General features: G+C 42.2%; 1 protein-coding gene across 1 annotated transcript in view; it reads right to left on the bottom strand.

Moving 5' to 3' along the window:
- Window positions 1-22,702, bottom strand: part of PTPRT (protein tyrosine phosphatase receptor type T) — a 483,954-nt gene that overhangs the window by 267,256 nt on the left and 193,996 nt on the right. Inside the window, 1 exon segment of the mRNA XM_036395864.2 lies at window positions 22,040-22,214. Within this exon segment, the coding sequence (XP_036251757.1) occupies window positions 22,040-22,214 (175 nt within the window).

The raw sequence follows: 22,702 nt of genomic DNA, 5'->3' as shown, positions 1-22,702 counted from the left end.
TTCTCCTAGAACCAGTCCCTGGCCTTGTCAAGCTAGACCTTTGCAAGTTCCCATGAGAAAGCAATGCTGGTGGGAGCAGTTCATTAACAGAACAATCTATTCCTGGGTGAAAAACACCCAGCACCTGTAGAAACTGGTTTTACACCTTAGATAGAAAAACAAAAACTGTCTCCCACAAACAACTTTTCCTCATGTACACACTGAGAGTTTGAGTGAGCAATCAATAAAGGGTAAGAACTTGTTACTGACCAATAAAATAATTAGCAAGAAAGCTCCTGACCAATTGGAGTCACACACAAGTCTGTAAAACTGTATAAAAATGAGTTATGGGAATAAAGAAGGGTCTCTTTCCCCCATGAAGAAAACGGAGTCTGTAATTTATTCCCATACCTTGTAAATACAAACCCACCAGAGTGCTTGGTTTTGGCAGAGTGTCCCAGTTCCCATTGCCAGCTTGCCCATGTTACAAATATCTCTTTTTGCACCCATTGCAGTGATATTGTGCAGCAGCAATTCCCACAATGAATTACATTACAGGAGAGAAACTTGTGCCCTGGGTATATTTTATACCTTATCTACCCTTTACTTCCTTCCTCTTGCTCCCAAACCCTTCTCAAATCAACCTGAGAGGGGACAGATGGGGAAAAAAAAAAAGAAAAAGATTCTTTTCACAAAAAAACCAGTGGCTATGGAAAGGGATTCCAACTGAAAAAAAACCACCCATCAAAACACTCTGCTTTCCTCTGCATCTCTTAAAAGAGTCTTGCAAATGCCAGTGAAAATGATGGGGCGTCTGATGTTTTGACAGAAACAAGAACATCATTAAGGTAAGAGCTGTCAGCAGGTATTTTATTTTCTCCCTGAAGAATATGGCTACTCTTTAGGCATTACTTTTTTTACTAATCTTTCTTTCTTTCATTTCCATTCTGTAATTCAATCCTGAAAGATGGCATACTTGATTTGCCTGTGAGCTGGATAGATTAGAGAGCAGCAGTGATGGCTTGTGACTATAACCATGTGTGGTTCCCAGTCAGCAGCCAGCAGAGATGCACTAATTGTTCTGCCACTGGGATAAGACAGGAAAACTATTCCAAGTCCAGGTGCAGTCCTTATTTATGCAGAAAACAATGCTGAGGTAAAATTAATGTAACAGCAAGAGAGTACCCAATATTTCATTATTTCTTACATGTTAAATAATGGCACATATAGCTCTTAAAAATCAAAGAAAAGGTGGTTTTCTGTGTGCATTTACAACCTTATCAGATTCCAAGTATGAATTAATATTGTTTCCAGTAAAACCACTGGGAATTCAGAACGACCCACAAACCAGCTCTCCACATTACCAAGGGGGAGGAGGGTCAAGAAAAGCAGGGACAAACTTCAGGAGGCAACTGGTGACAAGAAACAAATAAAGGAATGGGATCAGGGAGCCAAATCAGATGGAATGCAGAGGGAGCAATGCAGAACACACCTGGCCCAAGGCTTTGGGAGAGCCTGGGGTCAGAGGAACAATGCCTGGAGGTGCACCATGAATATAAATGAGTGCTGAACCCTGCTACTGGCAGGTTCCAACTGGGAGAACTGGGGTCCAAATCTGGCAGCTACAGGAACTGCAGTTCTTGACAAACAAAATACTTAAGGTTCACTCAGAGGAAATTCCTGGAAGGTACTCAGAAACCCAGTGACACTTATTTAATCCACCACACAGAATGAGAACTCAAATCCTTCCCCAAAGGAGTGTGACATCTCAGTCTGGGAGAGAAGATTAGAGAGGTCAGGCAGATCTGCAAGTACAGCCTCCTCAGAAGTTATCAATACAAGGAAAGGTTGAATCAGAGAGGAAATCACAGCATATTTTATCAGGATTAATAAAATGGATGTTTATGATCTCTACTAATTTGCTTGATGGTTGTTATTCAGAAATCCTTGTTTAGTCATTAAAAACACAAGCCACATGTAAGTGTTGTTAGCAAAGGCATTTTCTATAGAAGAACAGCAGACGTATGGGAGAGTGACTCAGATATTTATGTTCCCTTTTAAAAATAAAATTAGCAAGCTTTTAGAGGAACACACAGTTTCCAGATACATAAAAGCATTCCTGATTATATCTGCAGTTCCCAGCCCATGCAGAAGTTTCACTTGCTCTGGCCTAGACACGGCTTTTGTTCCATTCACGTGGCAAATCTTAGTGAGGAATGCTCCTTCAGAGAGAAAATCATTATGGAATAATGGAATATCTGAGGTGGAAGGGACCCACAGGATCACCCAGGGCAGCTCCTGGCCCTGCACAGACACCCCAACAGCCCCACCCTGGGTAACCCTGGGAGTGGTGCTCAAACTCTCCCGGAGCTCTGGCAGCCTCGGGGCTGTGCCCATTCCCTGGGAAAAAAAAGAAAAAAAAGATTTTTGGAATCAAAGTTCCTTTACTTTCCTGTGAATACACAGAGAAGGGAGTGGACAGATGCAAAAATGAGCATTGCACATAGAAAATCTGTTTGGCCAAACAAGCTCATCCATCAGAGATGGTAGAGCAGGTTCACATTCTTCCTCAAGTGCTACAAAAATTGGGAGATGCTGCATCTTCAAATCTCCTCTGTGGATATTCTCAGTTCAGTCAAAGAAAGAGCAGAGACAATTTCTTCCAGGCTGAGCCTGGGAATCTTAGACAAAATAATTCAAACAATTATTATCTCTCTTTCTGTAACCATAGTTTATAGTTATGGTTCTCCTCAGCATCCATAGTCACCAATAACGTGAGATGTTTCTGTTTTGAGACCAATCAGGTCCCACTTAGCGAGTGGGACTATAAAGCTCACAGCTTCTTGCTAATAAAGGTTCTTCTTGAGCCTTCTGATCCACCTGAAGGCTGGAGTCTTTCATTCCATCCCTGACTCAACAGCATCACTCCTCATCATCAGCTCCACGTTTGCCAGCCATGTATTTTCTCAAAGCATTGTACACATGGATGTGGTGAAGGCTCCTCATGAAAAAAAAATACAACAAAACACCCATCTGGTTCAATGCAATCAAATCAATGAAAAATCAAACAAAAATTCTAAAATTATGCATTTTTAGCTGCTAAAAAAAAGCTTTTCAGCTTTTGCAAGGACATTCATAGCCCAACATTTCTTCTTTGAAACAGATGGCAGTGGTGTTTACTGTGGGTTCTTTTGCACCACAAATCCACAAAGAAAAAGCTGTTTTCAAGAAGTTTCTTTTTAACCACTGAATAGTAAAGTGTCTTGCACTAAAATAATCTTTGTTGTCATGCTCCAAATGATCATCTGAAAAATGAACTGGCTTTGACATGTCCAAAACCAGCACTCCCTGGGGTTTAAAGAACATGAAATGCTTTTGTTTACTAATTACATTTGAAATCACTGGGTTTTTTTTTTCAACTGATAAATAAAACACTAATTAGTTATAACTGATGTGACCTCCAGATATCCCAGGCACTGTGCTAATCATCTGCCTGTCCTTTCCTTGGAAAAACAGAATTCAAACCTTCTTTTCATCCCAGCAGTGGCTTGATGATACAGGGACTTCAACAGGCAGCAATATTCATCTAAAAAATGTCTCCTTTTGGGTCACCCACTCCACAGAAACTTTGGGATTCAGGTAGAGATATAATGGCTTACTTTTGCACAAGTTGTGGCAGGGGAGAGGAACTTATTCTTCCCTCACACAGTTAATCATATGACTGCACAAAGCTCCAGACAGAGTAATTCCTCCCTAAGGACATCAAGGACTCTCAGCTCCAAGTCTCATCCTTTTATCCCTGAATTAGAAACCTATTTCCTGGTCAGGATAGGGGAACAGCATCAAAGCACAGTGAAGCAAAACTGGGAAACAAAGGAGAGATGGATGGGATGGGATGGGATGGGATGGGATGGGATGGGATGGGATGGGATGGGATGGGATGGGATGGGATGGGATGGGATGGGATATGTACAGTAGAAAGCTTTGTTTTGGTGAATGGGCAAAAAAATAGAAGAAAGGGCGGATTTAAGTGCATAGACAGAAATAGGAATGGCCACCACTCCTGCAGATAGAAGTTGACCACTGACAGCTAAATTTGAAAAATCCAACCAAGTCCTCTGACATTCATTAAGGTCTCATCCCCAAACAACCCTCAGTGCAAATGAACCACAGAAAACTAAACAGAAAAGTGAATTTTCCTGTTATCACAGGGGTAGAGGGTGCCTGAGCCACATATTCAAGAAAATCATCCACGTGAGTACTCACTGCACTGGGTTACCTGCTGGGATCACAGAACAATGTGCAGATATTTGTATTTGATATAACAGATATTTGACCAGAACATTTGTGTACATCCCACAAAAATTTTGTTTTCTTTTTGAATACTGATTTCAAGTAAGATTTACCACTCCATATCCTTCATGATTTTATTCCTCTAATTACATTTGTATTTTTTAACTTTCCTGAAAATGGAATCCAGAAAAATTTTGGATTCCATTTTCAGGAAAATTAAAAAATACAAATGCAATTACATACAAAGAATGCTTTTCTTTTTTTCTCTCTCCAAGGGATACTTCCAAACAGGAACATACCAACCCCTGCAACAGAAAACAGGCTGCAGAGCCTCCCAAGGTATCAGACAACTCCTTTAACATAAATTGTTTGAGGTACAATTTCAGGTAAGTGATCCTAACATGCTGACACATTTTATGCCATTGGCCTCAGGGCCTCAATCACAGTCATTTAGTTAAATATCTCATTAAGTCCCCTGGGTTCAGTTCCTCACAAAAGTTAACAAATACAGGCTTGGAGTGCATGTTTGCTCTCCCCCATGACAGAGCATGGCAGGACCTCCCTGTGCTTGTACCCCTGGCTAACTGCAGCCACTGCCCTAAATACACTATGATTTAAAGTTTACCCTGGCATAGAGCTACAGCCACTCTAGAAGTAATAGAAACACTCACGTGAAGTGATCTCAAGTGCTGCTATTTGGAGCATTCGTTCAGTAGCCTCAGAGAGCAAGTCCTCAGTCACTTCTACAAAGAAAAGCAGGAGTTTGGAGTCCTCCAAGGAAGATCTGCTCTGCTCAGCTCTGGGTACTCAGCTCTGGCAGGTGGATGTCTCATTTTGCCAACTAACAAGCAAATTTCTGTTAGTTTGGAGAATTGCAATCACTGCTATAATTGCTGCCTTTTACTTTGTCTCCCATCTCCATCTATTTACACAAGTTCAGTAAATACCCAGTTTGATTCTCTGCTGTGCACACAAAAGGATTTTTTTTCCTTCAGGAGCCCTAAAGAGCCTCCCTGGAGATGTTCAGAGATCCTGGATGTGGCACTCAGTGCTCTGGGGGGGGTGACATGGTGAGGATTGGGCACAGGCTGGGCTGGATGACCCTGGGGGGCTTTTCCAACCAGAATGATTCTAACCATGCCAAGCTTTGTTTGAACAACCACAGGTTATTCAATATATCTACAACCTGGGAGAAAACAAAAGGAAGAGCTCAGTGTTCTGTTCCTTTACCAGCACAAAGCTCCAGCAGCCAATCCCTACACACACAGCCCAGCTGTGGCAAGTGTAGCTGGCTTTTTCTCCTAAAATGAGCTTCTAGGATAAGCAAAGCCTGGTGGTGTCTGCAGGGGTCAATGGGACAAGAAGAACAAGGGGATGTAATCAAAGTTGTGCCACACTGGTGCTTTTGTGCTTTGTTCTGGTACAGAGCTGGGCTTTGTTTTGGTTTGTGCTACTTAAAGACATTTTGTCACAAAGCACTTCACAGTTTGATAACAAAAGTTGACCCATTTCTCCCCAAGGATATAAACACAGTATCTCACATATCCAACAACAAGCTGAACTTCTTTTTGCTCTTGGTTTGTGACACAACTGCCTGGAACATTGGTTTGGTTAATAGACACAAATGGTTAGAGAAAGCACATGGTAGGGACTCTAACCTAATGAAGAAATAAATTTAAAAATATACATGTTTTACCTTCAATATTAACGTTAAATTCTAATATGCTGCACAGTGTGCTGTACACCCTGAGAGCTGCAATGATGGGTGATAGGTGCTGGGATTTCACAAAAACCATTCCAGAGCCTGCCAGAAACTGGGGAGGACTGAAACTACCATTCATTATTCCTGAAAAAAGGAAAAGGAGAAGGATGGGAGAGAGAGCAGCAATATTTTGAAATAAACTGCCTTTCCTCTTCTGCTTTCCACAAACACACATCTAAAGCCACAGGTATCAATAGTGCAGCCTCCATGCAAGGACTCACACTGCTGGAATTGCAAATAAACCTCCACCACTGTGGAATAACCCTATCAATGCAAGTGTCTTACTGGCCAATTATTAGTCATTTCCTCCATTCCCTTCCACCAGAATTACCTACTGTATTTTCTCCTGTTCAGATTGAAAACAGGATAAATACATGCTGCAAGAACCAGAGGGCCATTTGTCTGATCTTACTGACAGAAGTTTGATTGATGCAAGGAAAATTATCACCTCACCTGCAGCAAAACATTTTGATGTGGGCAGAGGTGTCTGTGAGTGGATAACGTTATAGCTGTCACTGCAATTGCTGCCCTGGAGAGCAGCTAATGAGAAAGGCAAGGAACAGGTGCCTATAAAAATCTCAGAGCTGACACAAATATCTACAATGGATTTGCCCAAGACAGAATCTTTGCTTTTTTTTACAGCTTTTCAAGCAGGCAGTAGAGTGCATACCACTGAGTGCAGTAAATACAGGAGGCTGCTAATTTACTGTACACAGCCACTCAAAATAGCTTTCATTAGAACACCTCCCCAGCTGCACAGTATGAACTTCAGGAGGCTGTTTCTCCATGATCTCACGTGGTATTCAGGTCATGCTTTGTGTTAGAAAGTTTATTTTCCTGTGGTTCCTGGCAGCATCATTGTGAAAGCCACGCTCAGCTAAGCAGCAAGTCCATTGCTGATTATCATTTATATCATTTATTTTTTCCTGCTCACACCTCAGATAAATCTGATCCATCTGTGCCACTCATTCCTGCTTTTGAAGCAGAAATGTAACTGTCTCCTAAACCTCTACCACATCCCCCAGCCCAAAAATGCCAGGAGTAAAATGCAGGTTCCCAAAGTAAGCTCAGCTGCCACAAAGATGGCTCTGAGGTTCTTCAGGCTTTAGAGAGTTAAGCAAATCCTATGAGCACACAGTGTAAAAATATTCTGGGGTGTTTTTCATGTGCTTAGAGGTCACAGAACTCTGTGGTTTACATATGTCTATTCACATGCCAGCTGGGATAGGTGAGCACTAAGTTGTGTTTTCCAAGTAAATACATCTGTTCAGCTCTTCCCCCTCCCAGTTTCACTCTATCTGATTATCTTCTAGCTGGAGCAAGCAGGGAAGCTCTGTCTCAAGCACTGGGAGGCACAGAAAAAGCCCTCACATTTAAGTTCAGGTTGTGGGTTCACTTACCCCAAATGATCAAGGCAAACTTGACAGGAAAGAAAAAAAATCAACTCACAGCTAAGGCTGGCAACCTATTGAGATGTATGCAACAAAAATAAAAATTAAATTATAAAAACAGAGCCTTTGCTAAGCATAAGTAAGTTCTGGATGTAAAAAACCCAACCAAACCAAACAAAAACCCAAGATATTAACCAGAAGGGATCACTCTGGCTAGGAGCCTGTGGTAATCACATATCCTCTGAACAGAGAGACACAGCTCTCCCAGGATTTTCCTGGGAAGCTGTGAGAAAGCTCAGAGAAAGAATTAAAACAATTATTATCTCAATCTCTACGCTTGGCAGACAATCTCTGTTTGTCACAGATGTTTACAAGAAGGAGTTGTCCCCTTCTTGACCAATAGGTGAGAGAAGATTCCTAAGTGTTGGGGAAGATGGAACAGGAAAGCCTTATCAATACGATTGTCTGGCAAAAGATTTTGAGAATATAGAAACTATAAGCGAGATTGAAATGAAAGCAGCTTTGAGATCCCTGAGTTACTGAACAACTGGAAAACAATGGCATGGCCAGCTGAAGGTGATCCCCTTTTGATGGAACAACACCCTCTGCTTGCAGACAGGCCCAAGGCTCAGAGCAGACCCCACTGGCTTGGCAGAAGGGGCCCAAAGAGGAGTTTGTAGGGTTTAAAATGTAACACAGGATGGTGATGTAATGATTCTTACAGGCTGTATGTAAATGCTGTAGGATTTGTATCTTGTACTAGATTGGTTAGTGAGAATTAGAATATTCAACACAGAAGAAGATTTAGAGTATTGTAACAAGAACCTCGCTCTCTTACACTTTTACTCTTTTGCTCTCTCTCATCCTCTTCACCACTCTCTGGCCTTCTTTCTCTTTCCCACTCTCTTTACTTCTCTCAGTCCTGCTCTGAGCTGTGTTTGGCAGCTCCCAGCAGGGCCCTGCCCCCAGGCCCTTTGCAATAAACCCCAAGTTCCAGCCCTGGCTGCAGAGATCTCTCGTGTCCGTCTGTCCTGACCGTCCTAGCCCCGATGCTTCTACACCTAAGGGCCAATCAGGTCTTAGGTACACCATTGTTTCTATAAGAACTGTGAATTTCTAACAATAAAGTGCCTTTTCATGCCTTCTGACGATGGAGTCTCTGTATCACCTTTGGCTGTCCCCTTCAGTGATAATTGCTGACACCTTTGGTGACAGGAGCCCTGCCTCTCCCTGCCCACATAAAAAACCCAGGGATGAAGCAAACGTCAGGATTTGGTCCAAAAATCCCCCACACCTCCCATAAAAAGTCAGCAATAGTAGCAGAACCAGCTCTGGTAATCTACTGTCCCAGATACAGCAGGCAGACACACCAGAAGTGCCTGCTAATAGTTGAGGTGAATCTTTCTTTACCACTCAATACTTCTCTTTTTATTTCAGGTTTTTATGATACAGAGAGTTTCACAATACCCTGCAGACCACAACACTCCTTCCAGCTCTCCCTCTCCTGGGCTGTATCTCTGTTTATTTCCAGTTTAAACTCAGCCTTGAAACATACTTCTTGATTTAGGCTGTTCCCTCAGAGAGACTCCACAGTATTACAGCAAAAGATCAGTTCTTTCTTTTTTCACATAATGCACTTTGAGGCAGTAATAAATGCTAGAAATTCCAATATGCTGCACAGTGTGCTGTTCACCCTGAGAGCTGCAATGATGGGTGATAGGTGCTGGGATTTCACAAAAACCATTCCAGAGCCTGCCAGAAATTGGGGAGGATTGAAACTACCATTCATTATTCCTGAAAAAAAGGAAAGGAAAAGGGTGGGGGAGACAGCACCAAACAAAATCTGAGACTCATTTACTCCAAAAGATGTGTATAATGGCCAAAGTAGCAGCTCAGCTCACTGCTGGTGACAGACTCGTGGCCAGATCTCAAAATACTTTCTGTGCTTTATTCCTGTCAGAGTTAAAAGACATAAATACAGAGAGCAACAGAAGGACATTCTGCAAAATTTTTTACTAAAATTCCACTGCAAATCTGAGAGTTTCACCTCCTGGATGAATTCCTGAACTCCACAGCACTTGCTGTGAGAAGAAAGGTGACAGGGCTGGAACTCAGAGCTCTCAGAACAGCAAGGTCACACAAATATCCCTTCATTCATCCTTCACTTTTGCTGGACAGTTTGTTGATAAAACAGCACAGGATTCCAAAGGCACTCATGTACAGACCCACAGGAGGTGGAGCAGGAGTCCCCATATTCACTCAAAATACCCAAAATTTAACATGCCAGGGAACACATTTTGGTGCTGTGGAACAAGTTCAGCCCTCATGGTGGGCAGGGTTAGAAATGTGGTGCAGGAGCACACACAAAAATCCTGCATGTCCCAGCTGTGAAAACTTTTCTGTGGCACAGAAATCCTTTCTGGGGTGGGTTTAGGGGGTTTATTTCTGAGTCTGACACCAAAAGGGTGTTAGATTAAAAATAATGTTACATTTAACCACACCTGAACTGAAAACTAGTGACTTCCATCAAGTCCATTAGTCATTTGTGCGGTTTCCAGGATACTTTCTCAATAATTCATGTATTATTTGTTTCTGTTTGATGCAGAAATTCAGCATGTAGGCAATGATCTCCTGCCACATGAAACACTGCTTATGGAACAAGTGCTTTTCCCTGACCATGCAGGACATGTTTATAGTGCCTTTCCCTGGCTCTGCTGAAGAGGTTTGTGTTAGAACTAGGAGAAGAAATATTAATAAAATATATATGCTTAAAGGTTTCCCCATTCCACAGCAAGAAAGAGAACAAAGCTGGTAAGGAAACATATTCATTGTGGAAACAAAAGCAAATATTTCACAAAAATACCTGAGAGTCCAGATTGATATATTTTCCCCAGAACTGACAGAAGTTCTTCAACAGAACAAGGGACCTTGTGAAGACACTTAAGACACATAAATTAACCAAACAAAGCCAAGATTGTGATCAATACAGGTTCACATTCAATACTCCAAGATTGATTATATTTAGAAGAAAGGCTTAAGATCCATTAGCTGCAAAAACTGGAAACATCCCACTCAAATAAGGTATAGATGCTACACAGGGAAGATAATTAAGTATTTAAAGAGCTTATCTAAGGCTGGTGAGATTTTCTATAATTTAAAACCTTTCAATCACAATCTTTTTTTGAAGACTCTTCTGCTTTATTTATACAGCAGTGCTCATGATGCAAGAATGACTTGTGAATTCTGTGGCCTGCATTTTACAAAATGTCGAATGAGATTAAACATTTTTTTCTTCCTGTCATGACAGCTGTAATTGAAGTGAGATATATGAAAAATAATAAAACTTCCTTATGAGTGTAGAGCTGCTACACCTGAGGCTGAGCTACACAGACAATTCTCATCCTCTCTGTTGAAAGTAAATCCTGGAAGGGAGAATAGTCTGGTCCCTATTGAAACTATCACAGCTCTAATGAAGGCTATTAAAATTCCCTTTTTGCTCAGGAAACACCAATAATCCCACTCTAAAGACTATAACAGTACTGTGATTCCATAAAGATGAGCTATAAAGACATTATGGTGAATTTGAGGATAATTCAATACCAGAATGATTTTCCTTAGTCTCTTGACTAAATGCAGTGTCAACTAATGCTGAATCAAATCCCACTGGACAGGCTTTGAGAGGACCATGCATGTAGGGAAAAAGTTCTATCCTCGGGACAAAAAATGTATTTTTCCTAATTATTCAATTTTAAATTCTGTAAGAGAAATTAATGAAACAGTCGTAAGAAATCCTGGTGGTTATATATATATATATATATAATTTGATATAAAATGCTTGTTTATGACAAGAGTTCAATTCTCAAGAGCAGATGGGTTTGTGACGACAACAATGAGCATAAAATATTCCATGAGCAGAGTGATTGCTGCATGCTCTGAATGGCCTCCCAAAATGCAAATAAATCAATGTACCAAAACTCTGGGCCATCCTCCCAGACACAAGTGAAAACAAATTATCTACAAGGCTCCTCAAGTAGAGCACAGGTAAAGTAAAAGAAGGTGGGAGAAGACAATGTCAGAGCAAGCACAGAAGTGTTTATATTTAGAGTTTCAACCTCAGAATCATAGGAAATACTGATAAATCATTATTTGATGAGCAATCTGGGTCAGAAGACTCAGTAATAGCTCATTGCTGATCAAAAGGCAATAGGATATGGTCAGCAGTGGTCACAAGGGTCAGTCAAAATTCATAAGCAGCAGTAGCAGCAAAAGAAGGTTTTGTGCAACATGAAGGAAAGAAAAGAGAAAATTGTAGAAGCAAGTAATCCAAACCTCTTCCATTTTAATTTGTGTCTGTACCCTGCTGAGGGAACAAACAGTTTGTAAGTTGTAGTCTGTCATGTAAGTCAGTAGTAGCTGCAGGGTAATAAATAGGACAGTAAAGCATATGCAAAGTCTGATTTATGGGATCCAAACAGAGAGAGCCCCAAGTCTTGCAGCTATTTGCATCTTCCTCACATGCAAACAAGCACTGATGGAAAGTTTCCTGCTGAGAAAGAGAGAGAGAGAGGCAAGAGATGCACTGGAGAGAAACCTGTTAAGAAAAAAAAAAAAAGGAGAAAGAGGGCTGGAATAATTTCTTTAGACAGGGGTTTTGTGTATCTTGGCACCAGAGCAGAGCACAATCACAAAAATCACAGAAGGGTTTGGGTTGGAAGGGACCTTAAAATTCACCTCATTCCAACCCCCTGCCATGGCAGGGACACCTTCCACCATCCCAGGCTGCTCCAAGCCCCATCCAACCTGGCCTTGGACACTTCCAGGAATGCAGGGGCAGCCACAGCTGCTCTGGGCACCCTGTGCCAGGGCCTCAGCACATTCTGAATAAAGAATTTCATCGCAGCATCTAATCTAAATCTCTTCTCCTGTAGTTTAAAACCATTCCTGCTCACCTTGCAGGTGTAATAGTGCAGCTGTTCAACAGGCAGTGTGGATTTTGGGAGCTAGGAGACATCATATTATGGGTTTTCCTTCTCAGATTCCTAGGCCAATTAATAAAAGAGTTGCAGGGCTTGCTGTAACCATCACCCTGTTGCTCAGCAGGTTTCTGGTCTTGGATCTAAAGCACCTTTAAAAGTCACAAAAAAAGCTGGACAGGGGTGATGGGGAGGGTGTGACCTGAAGCAGTCTCCCAGTACCAGAGGAAGAATTTACAATGGCAGAAAATCAGCAGATCAGAGCAAAGCTGGAAAGCAGTGCAAAAGGTTTGGGGGGTGGTTCTGTGAGAAGAGTATTCCATCAGCTTGCAGCTAGAATGGATGCTGGGAAATGATTTGCTTTGAAAAATGAAGCCATCTTCAGCTGGGTAGAGATGGAAAAGGAGGGCTGCAGCATCTCCACTCCAAGCTGCAGTTCTGGCTGTTTCCTGGTCTCACAAACCTCAGTGAACTTCCAAGTGACCATTCTTTCCTTAAAACTTCAACAAGCTCTTCAATCTCTTCATGCAGACAGGACAAATGCAAGCATCACCATCAGCTGCTCCCTGGAGTTCAGTTCCACTGGCTCAGAGAGCAAAGCAGCTCAGCTCCAGCATTCAGAGCTAAATGCTATGCAAACATTAAAAATCCCATCCACCTGAATTCCTGACACAAACTCCTGCAATGGTCTCAGCACCACTCACAGACTCCAAAAGCCTTCTGCCAGCTCCCAGACTGGAAGCTAAGAAGATTCTGGAGGTGCCTTAATGCCAGTATCCTTAGCCCCATCATCAGTCAAGTCTTTACAGAGCTCCCACCATTTGTTTCCTCATGAACTTTGAACCTTTTTTACTTCAGGATTAGAGGCTCAGCTTGTAAATGCCCACCTCTAAACCAGCAGAGGAGTTTAACCTCGCAGAGTCTGTAGTGATGTGTTGGAAGGAGGGAGAAGAGTGTGGGTGGCACCAGACCTGCAATCTCTGATGGCTGAACACCCTCCAGAAGGGATTGTTTAAGGAAGGGTCAAACCTCACCACAATCCAAAGTGCTCCAAGCTGTACAAAACAGAAGAAATCTGAGTTCAGTAAGTCAGGGCAATGTAAAGAAACAACAAATAATTTTAACTGTTTTATATCTTGCCTTGCAGTTTGTTTAAAATCAAGGAAAATAAACTCTGGGCCCATGTTTCACACATCCTAAGAAACCCAACTGTGCACTGTGCAGACTCACAGGTTGCTGCCAGCAAAAAATGAAAGCTCAAATCAAAGCAAAGACAGCTGGGAATTCATCAGCACCTGGCTCAGGGCAGAAGTTGTCCCTTTCTCCTTAGTTCAGTGTCCTGCAGCAAATGCAGGATTTTGCACAAAGCCTGTTAGCTGCAGGAATTACTGCATGGCTGAAAGAGATCAGTACCTGAGCTTCTTCAGCATCTGGTGCTGCAAAATTTTTTAAAGTTCCAGTAACCACATTGGCTTTAGGTATTTGCATTCTACAGAAAAGTTTTCCCTTTTCTTTGGAAATTATTGATTTCTCCCACACACATGGGATCTTCAGGTTGCAAATACACTCTTTTTTTTTGCAGGTTTATTATTAAAGATTCTCATACTAACAATCATCTGTTCTTACTAAGAAATCTGGTGCATCATAGCTTGCATTTCACATCAAGTAAAAAATTACTTTTTTAGTGGGGTTTTTCTGTTGGTTTTTTTTTTGTTTGTTTGTTTCTTTGTTTGTTTTGTGGTATTTTTTGTTGTTGTTGTTTGGTTTTTTTTCTGCAAAAGAAATAGATTTTGGTGCAAAAGGGATATCCCTGCCCTGCTCAGCTAACAGCTCATGCTCAACAATTACACCCCAAAAGTGCCCAAATCTGCCTGAACTAGCCCAGAATCTTCACCAACATCCACAAATGGTGACACTTCGAGGGAGTTTTCTTGAATGGAAAGCAGTTAACAGCAGTGTAGCCACAGGGTGGATGTATTAGGAACAGCTTTAGATCCTATTTTTCAGGAGAAGTCCATTAATAACTTCCCTACAATTAAGCAGGCAGAGGAAGGATGAGCAGAGGAGAGTTAACAATGAATGTGACTCATCTTTCATGCTGGGTCTTTAAGTTCAGTCCTAAGCAAAAAAAAAAAGTGTAATTTTGTATTTTACAAAATTACGTGAGGATCATTAACAATCAATTTGCATGAAAATCTCTACTTTAAAAAGGAACAAAGAATGAAAAGCTGCCAGGTTTGTTTGATAATGGACATATCTGATGGCCATTCACTGCAAGGACACTTCCAGGCAGCAAAGGCACAGCTGTGTTCTTGGTATTTTATGTTCTTTTCTGAGCATCAACAGTCCTGAGTTAATTTCTATGCCGTTGCCTTAAACCTCCTTAATAATTCTAACTAGAAACTAAAAGGTTTGCATGTATATCATGTATTTAGTGGTGTGGTAGGAGAGGTATTATAATTTCCCAGGCTGTTACAAACAAGGTCGAGTTGAAACCCTGAGTACTCCCTGCTCATCTTACAGAGGAACACAAAAAAAAGGCTGCTGAAGAGAGAAACAAAAAAAGTTGGGGAAAATATAGATTGAATTGAGAATACATTATTAGTTTATGAACTTGTCTTGTACCCCTTGTGGCTTTGTATTTTTCCTGAATATGTTTGTTTACATCCTGTTGATTAATATAAACAAGAGAACATAAACAAGAGAAACCAGGAAACATATTCTGGACCATTACTGCAGGGCTGTGTGGCACTGGATGCCATGTTGACAACTGGATCCCTTCTATAAACTGCACATTTATCACTTTTCAAGGAAATGGCTTCATTTTCCAGCTCTGTTTTGGAAGTTAAACATAAGGAGAGGGAAATATTTCCTTTTGGGAGGACTCCTGTTTCATACTACTGAAAATCTACAATACAACAGCTTTGTCTTCCATCTCCTTCGCTGGCTTCACAGATATGAAGTTGGATGGAAAGAAGAGAAATTGGAGTGCTTGTAATCTCTTTGCCTCCTCCTTCCCTAGCACACACCCACCCCATGATTAAAACTGAGTTAAAGCAACAGCTACTGAAAGGCACTGAATTAAACAGAGCAGTGACAAGTTCAGGTAATTACCAGCCAACACCAACAAAGGGATTGTTACATCCCCTACACCACCATGACTGCAAAGAAATAAAGGAATAAATGGCTTTTTCATACACTCTATTAATGACAGAGTCACTGTCCCCCATTCAGATATTTCACAGGCAGCACGACCCTCACAAACAGCCTGGGTGCACCTCCCAGTCTGGGTGTAGTGATCAGAGCTGCATCATGTCCTGGCTTAGGGCAAATTTGGGAGAAAGCCTCCAAAGGGACCCCTCCAGAAAGCAAACCCACACAGCCCCTGCCCACAACCGGTTTGGGAAGGATTCCTTGGAGAGAAGTGGAAAGAACCTGTTTATTTAACAGGCACAGCACCCCCAGCACACAAAATGAACAATACTGGGTGACACCACTCTGTCACTGCTCTGACAAAGATGACAAATTCAGAAAGTCTCTCTGGGGGTGGTCTCTCTGTTCTCAGTCCCTCTGGCTGCTGCCCAGAGTAGGCCCCGGTAGGCCCCAAAGTGGCCCAGTCCAGAGCAGGCTCGAGGGGTTCCAAGAAAGAGAAAGGAAAAACAGTCCAAGGAAATTCGGGCTGCTCAGCTAAACTAACTAATGAGCAGAAGCAAATGCAAGAGCAAAGAAAAAAGCCAAGCAAAAAGCAAAAGCAGCACCATGCACTGCCCTGTCTGTGTGTCCCACCAGCCGTGGGGGAGCGGCTGATAAGAAACCCAAACAAAACTCTCGCTCTTCAGAGCCAGTGTTGAAGGCACAGAACATGATATCAGCATGAACAGAACACACAGATGGGGATACAAACATCCTAATGTCACCCCAGGACAAGCAGTAGGTGTTTTAGCAGATCTGTACTCAGCTTCTCACAGCACAGCACTGTGAACACTGACTGCTCTTGTATAAACTGGGAGAAGACAGGCAAAGAGAGAGCAGGCAGCCCAAGGGAACCCTCATTATCAGTGTTATCAGTGTCCTGACACTGCTGGGAGCACCAGCCAGGGACTGACTCCTGCTCACAAGCTGAGAGCTTTGAGGGCCTTGATTAATGGGCAGAACTCAGGCAGATGAATTCAAAGATGGCCAGAAACTTTTGTGATCTGGATGAACCTGATAAATTCAGATAGGAATCTTCACACCTGCCAGCTGCTTATTAATGCACATGGAAAAAATGGTTTTTTTGACAGTAAAATCTAAACCAGATGTGCCTCAGCTGAGCTTGTCTCCCAAACAGTTCTAAGGGACAGAGGGACGTGGTCTTCCAGCCACCCTGATGACAAAAGAGGACAGTTCCAATACAGAACCTGCTTTTCATATCCACACCCCATCTCCTGGGTGAAGTATGGGGACTTGAGTATCACCAGCAGAGGTTATTTTACCCCATGATGGCAAGAGGGCAATATTTTACCCCATGTGTCCATTTTAATGAGCACATTTGGCATTAATATCTCAGGGTACAGAACTATCTGTGTGTACCCAGGCATGAAAATATTAAAAAAAAAAAAATTAAACCAATACAGAAAATATTTAAAGGGTCTTTTTCACATTCATCACTTATCTCCATATAGGAAGTGAAAAACTTTGGAACTGGTGAGTCTCCCCTATGATTACATGGAACTCTCTTTACATCCCAGGAACACATTCCAGAGTGTGTTACACACAAATGAATCCCACACTTCCATGCCTACACTGAACTTTGTGTTTGCAAGGAAATCAGTGGAGAGCCTGATGTGACATTTGTAGAACAGCTCCAGCCCAAGATCAGCCTCCGCTGAAGAACAAAGATGTTTTGATTTCTTATGACTTTAAAGCTCCAGAAAATTCTTTCTCCTAGTAGGATTTCCTGCTGTTGAATATTTAACTGAAACTATTTTGGAGTCAGCTCCAGTAATAAATACTGAGACAGCAAAATACCTGTAGAGCTTTTCCTTGATGAGTCTGTCTTAGAACTGTAAATCTGAAAATTTCAAAGTGTATTTCATGCTGGAGAAGCTTCCATATATGGATTTATTTAAATAGGTAATTATTTATCATGTTTTTCACACCTGAGTATCTCCACTTCAACAATTTGACAGGTTTTTTTGATTCAGTTCATTGTTTAGTGCTTCTGTCTATGTTGTTTTCCTTTGTTTTGTGGTTTGGGGTTAGTTTTATTTTGTAAATTCTGGTGTCTGCTTTTAGGAAGAGACTCAATCACTGGAGCAGATTTCAGTGTGTACCTGGTGAGTTAATAAACAGATGGTGGAATTACAGTGATGAGCAGAAGAGACCAGAGAGAGAATGATAAACAACTGTGACAAGGAGCCCACCTCTCCCTCTGGTGTCACTCAAGGCATCAGCTCCTCCTGTGACTGATAAAAGCCTGATAAAAGCAAAAGTGAGCTGTCCCAAACACCACAGTGATGACAGAAAGCCTCTCAGGTGAGAGACAAGTTATTTTTCCAGCCAAACACTTTGAAAATCCACTAAGACAAAATTGAAGAGAGCTAGAACATCCCCTTGGAGGTCTGTGGAGAGGCTGGGATGAGGCTCAAGAGGCTCCTCCTGCCCCTGTAGCAGCAGAACAGACCCTAGAGAAATGCCAGGAGCCTTAAAATGATGTTAAGGTAGCAACAGGTAGCAGGAAACTAATTTTGAGAGGCTTCTGGAGAGTGAAAACCTCAGAAAAACTGGCTCATAAAATAGATGTACATAGATGCTGTAATATTCCCTCTTTATCAGCTCTGCTCAGATTCCTATCATATATTGAGTGACTAATTTGGGCATCCAGAGTACCTGAATGGCATCAAGGAATAAAAAAGCAACAGCAAACAGTCCTCCATACACCCCACAGAGCTTAAAATGTTATCCACATCCTTACCTAATGTGACAAGTGTCCTGGAAGGACACCAGCATTAATACAGACCTTAAATGATAAGAGTCTAGCCAATTTCCACAGTATTTTAAGCAGTCTTTATACAAGCAAGGCTCACATTTTGCTCAGAATACGAGGAACTGCCACGCAGCTTTTACTTAAAAGAAAATTACAGGCAGGAAATGTTCCATTCAGGTGTGAGCAGTGCAGTGAGACACAGAATCTCTGGGGTTTTTTTTAAACTGCCCTGTACAAAATTGTATTAAATTACTATATGTGCACCAGTGAGAGAGGAGAAATGGAGAAGAGCTATTTCCACTGGAGCACCAAAGGATGGCAAGGGGGGCAGGTGGAAATGATAGGTTTTTCTGGCCTGCCTATTATGATTGGAGAGTGCAAAGAGAAGAATAAATGTATTGTCATTTATTCAAGCCAGAAGACAGAGAAGCATTAGCACATCCAGCAAATAGCTGCCTAGAGAACAGCATTTTCACAGGATTACAAATGTATCTCCTGCCACTAAACATACTGGAATAATTTGGAACTAATACTGTTATATTCTTTTGTATAAAAGTGACAGTAATTTCTTTTCAATAATACATTGCTCTTAGTGAAGGTGCCCACAGACAATCAAGGTGGTGTGTTTCAGTTCATTGATCATTCCGTTTGCTGAAACAGGTATTTACTGCCCAATTTGGGGTTTAGGAGTATGCACATTTCAAAGTAAAACTTCTCTTTTGATACCTACCAAACTTTTTCATTCAATACTGAGAAATGTAAAGTACTTTCTGTTCTAAATACTCCAATAAAACTTCTTATGCATAGGAAGCAAACAGATCTTTCCATTAAAATCTTCAATTAAAACACAATTTTAAATCTTAATCTTTGTTGAAGAAACACCCTGTGATTCTATGTTCCTCTGATCAAGAGAAAGCACGTGAGAAGCAGAGATTTAGCTTGGATTTAGCAGGTTTAGGAGCAGGACTATCAATTGAGCAAAACCTCAATTACAGGCTAATTGAATGTATGCTCAAGTACATTATTACAATTCAATAATCATCTCTTCAGAATTAAACAATTCCAATTTGCTTTCATTTCCGCCTGTGCACATGCATTACAAATTTGCTATTCTTCACACTAAAATTAGTCAGGCTGGTTGGAAGCCCAGTGTGTCACAGGGTGGCACCAAACTGACCTCAAATGAGCCACTTAACCTCACCTGCTTCCTAATCAGGGATGAGGAGCAGGATGGGACCTTCCCACAACAATTTGACCCTGGTAAAGTTCCTTCCAGGTGGGTGCATTGCTGAGCAACCCAGTAATGAAGCCATCAGCATCTTTCCTGCTGGACATCCAGCCATTCACGGTTTTAATTTATTCTTCTATTTTTTTTCCTAAAACAACAAACATGAAGTTCTCAAGCTGTACCAAGGGAAATATAGGTTGGATATTAGGAAAATGTTTTTCACTGAAAGGGTGATAAAGTTCTGGCATGGCTGCCCAGGGAGGTGGTGGAGTCCCCATGCCTGGGTGTGTTTAACAAAGCCTGGATGTGGCACTGGGTGCCAGGGTTTAGTTGAGGGATTTGGTTGAGGGGCTGGGTTGGACTTGATGATCCTGAAGGTCTCTTCCAACCTGGTCATTCTGTGAATTCAGGCACCTAACTGAGCCTGGAATGCTCTGACTGCTGCTTGCCCTGGAAGGCTGCCTTCCTTCTATTTAGCTGTGCTACAATCCTAGGTGTGCCACTCCTGGCAGCTCAATCCCCTTTTAATCTTGAATTAATTCCTCCAGATTTGAGCAAGATACAAGATCACTGGGTAGGAATGAAAAGCACTTGGCATCCAGCACAAGCATTCTCCTCGTGATCTGTGTGGTCCAAACATCTGCACCACACAACATTCCAAGGCATAACAAAGATATCTGATCACCAAAGGACAGATCAGCTGGCAGAAAGCAGCACAGTGGACAACCTGATCTCATTTCTACAGCTGCTCTCTGTTTACATACCCTCCATTTAGATTAGTAAATTACATCCTGTGAACAGACCCAGACCTCAAATTGCTCTCACCCCAAACACAGAGCACCTCAGGAACAACTCAGCCACCTTCTGAACTCACCGCCGAAGAGTCAGTGAGCACCCCAGTGGTGCAGATCAAGGTAGGTTTAAAAAAGAAATAAATAAGAACCCAGCATAGGGGATAGCACTTCACCACCTGCCTCAGGAAGGTGAGATTAAGACACCCCTTGCATGTGTCAGGCTCTTGAATCATGGTAATTAACATGGCTAAAATCCAAACACCCTTCAAGAACTACTGATGCTTCCACTCTGGACTTCAGGGTGTCAGCAGAATCAATCCCAGCATTTACTGCCAGCAGCCCTGAACAGTCTCTGCTGACACGCAATGCTCCACCACAAGATTTTTTCTGTCTGATAAAATACTGGGAAGGAAAGCAGCTTGTGAAGCTGACTGACAGCCAAACTATTCAGCTGACTACAGTAAAAGCCTCCATAGCCACCAGATTCTACTACAAAATGTTCCAAAGAAGGCTGTGTCCAAAGCTTAAATTCAAATACCCGAGATACCGACTTAAACTACATCACTTTCAGCCTTTTTCCTTATTTTAATACAAACAAAAGAAGGTCCAACAGAATGCCAGTTTTTATAGACAGTTATCTTGTGGTATTTTCTGGGTTCTCCAGATGGAGGAGGAATTGAGAATCTGACTCTGTGTTCTTAGAAGGCTTATATTATATTATATTATATTATATTATATTATATTATATTATATTATATTATATTATATTATATTATGCTATGCTAAAACTATACTAAAGAATAGAGAAAGGATACTTACAAAAGGCTTAAGATACTAAAGAAAAACTGGTACAGCAGTGCCAGGTGCAGCAGCTCTCCATTGCAGCCTGCATCTCCAGAGTCCCCTTCCCACCTGTGCCAGGGCTTGCTGGGTGTCTCCCATGGTGCTGTCACATTGCCATGGGCTCCAGCATGCCCAGCAAAGCAACATGAGGCCACTCCAGTTTGCTTGACATGTGCAAGCCCTCCTGGCGTGTTCCCACTGGCAGGGCTTGGAGGGCTGTCAGATTTGTGGGATGGTTAGGACCACCCACCATGGAGAGTGGAGATGGAATTGCTTGTCCAGAGTAAATTCACACAGAAAGAGCCCCAGCGTAAAGCTCAAGGTTGATTAATGAGTGACATGAAGCTTGAACAATTATCATATAAATACTGGTGGAAATCATAGGGAGGGTGTGGACTCCCCTGGAGTCAGTACAGGATGGGCTGGTAAAATGGGAAGGTGCTTTTGGGGCTAAGGAACATTAGTGGAGGTGCAAAAGCCATGGGGATGTCCTGCAGGTCCAGGCAGGGCTGGCTGAGCCCTGGAGACACAGAGGTCTAAGGAACACAGCTGGCTGTGATTGGTCATTAAGTTAAAACAATTCCCATTAAACTAATAAAACAATAACCAGTTGCTAAACAATGTCCAAACCACATTCCAAAGCAGCAAAACACAGGAGAAGCAAATCAGATAATTATTGTTTTCATTTTTCTTTGCCCTTTCTCAGCTTCCCAGGAGAAGAAATCCTGGGCAAAGAGATTTTTCAGAAAATATGACAGTGACAGGGAGGAAACATTCCTTGTGCATGAACACGGTTTGCTGCTCCTACCTTTGACGATGAGCTCGGCGTAGTTGGAGACGCCGGAGCCGCCGTCGGAGCGGATGACGCAGCGGTACTTGCTGATGCTGCGCTGCGACGTGTCGGCCACGCTGACCGTGGCTGAGAAACGCCTGTGGTTGACCACTCGAGTGACCATCAGGGCTGTGTCCCTCCCGTTCCACTGCTGCAGAGGCAGAGAGAAATGATGCCATCATGGGGACAGGTAGGTGAGGTGTTGATGTGTCTGTGTGTGAGTCGCTCATTGGGGCGATTAACGTGGTCAGAGCTCTGTGTTCGTGCTGCTGGGAGAGGTTTTGGACAAGCACGGCTTTTCAAGGAAAGAATTCAGCCATTCCCTCAGAAAATCCACAGGGCTGCGTGAGCTGGGTCCTAAATAAAAGGGTGCTGAGGCCCTGGCATAGGGCACCCACAGAAGCTGTGGCTGTCCCTGGATACTTGGAAGTGTCAAGCCAGGTGGGATGGGGCTTGGAGCACCCTTGGATAGTTGAAGGTCCCTGCCCAAAACTGGATGAGCTTTAAGGTCCCTTTCAAACCCAAAACTGTGATTCTATGATATATTTAAGTTTGCATTTCTATTTAATATTTGAGATATATCTGGGCTTTTGGTGTGTTCTAAGGATACAGAGGGTAAGAGGGTAAAGTGTCTGGAAG

This window comes from Molothrus ater, chromosome 17 (genome assembly GCF_012460135.2).
Source record: "Molothrus ater isolate BHLD 08-10-18 breed brown headed cowbird chromosome 17, BPBGC_Mater_1.1, whole genome shotgun sequence".
Classification (NCBI taxonomy): Eukaryota; Metazoa; Chordata; class Aves; order Passeriformes; family Icteridae; genus Molothrus; species Molothrus ater.
The sequence above is the reverse complement of the archived record's forward strand: the minus strand, read 5'-3'. Positions and strand labels throughout refer to the sequence as shown.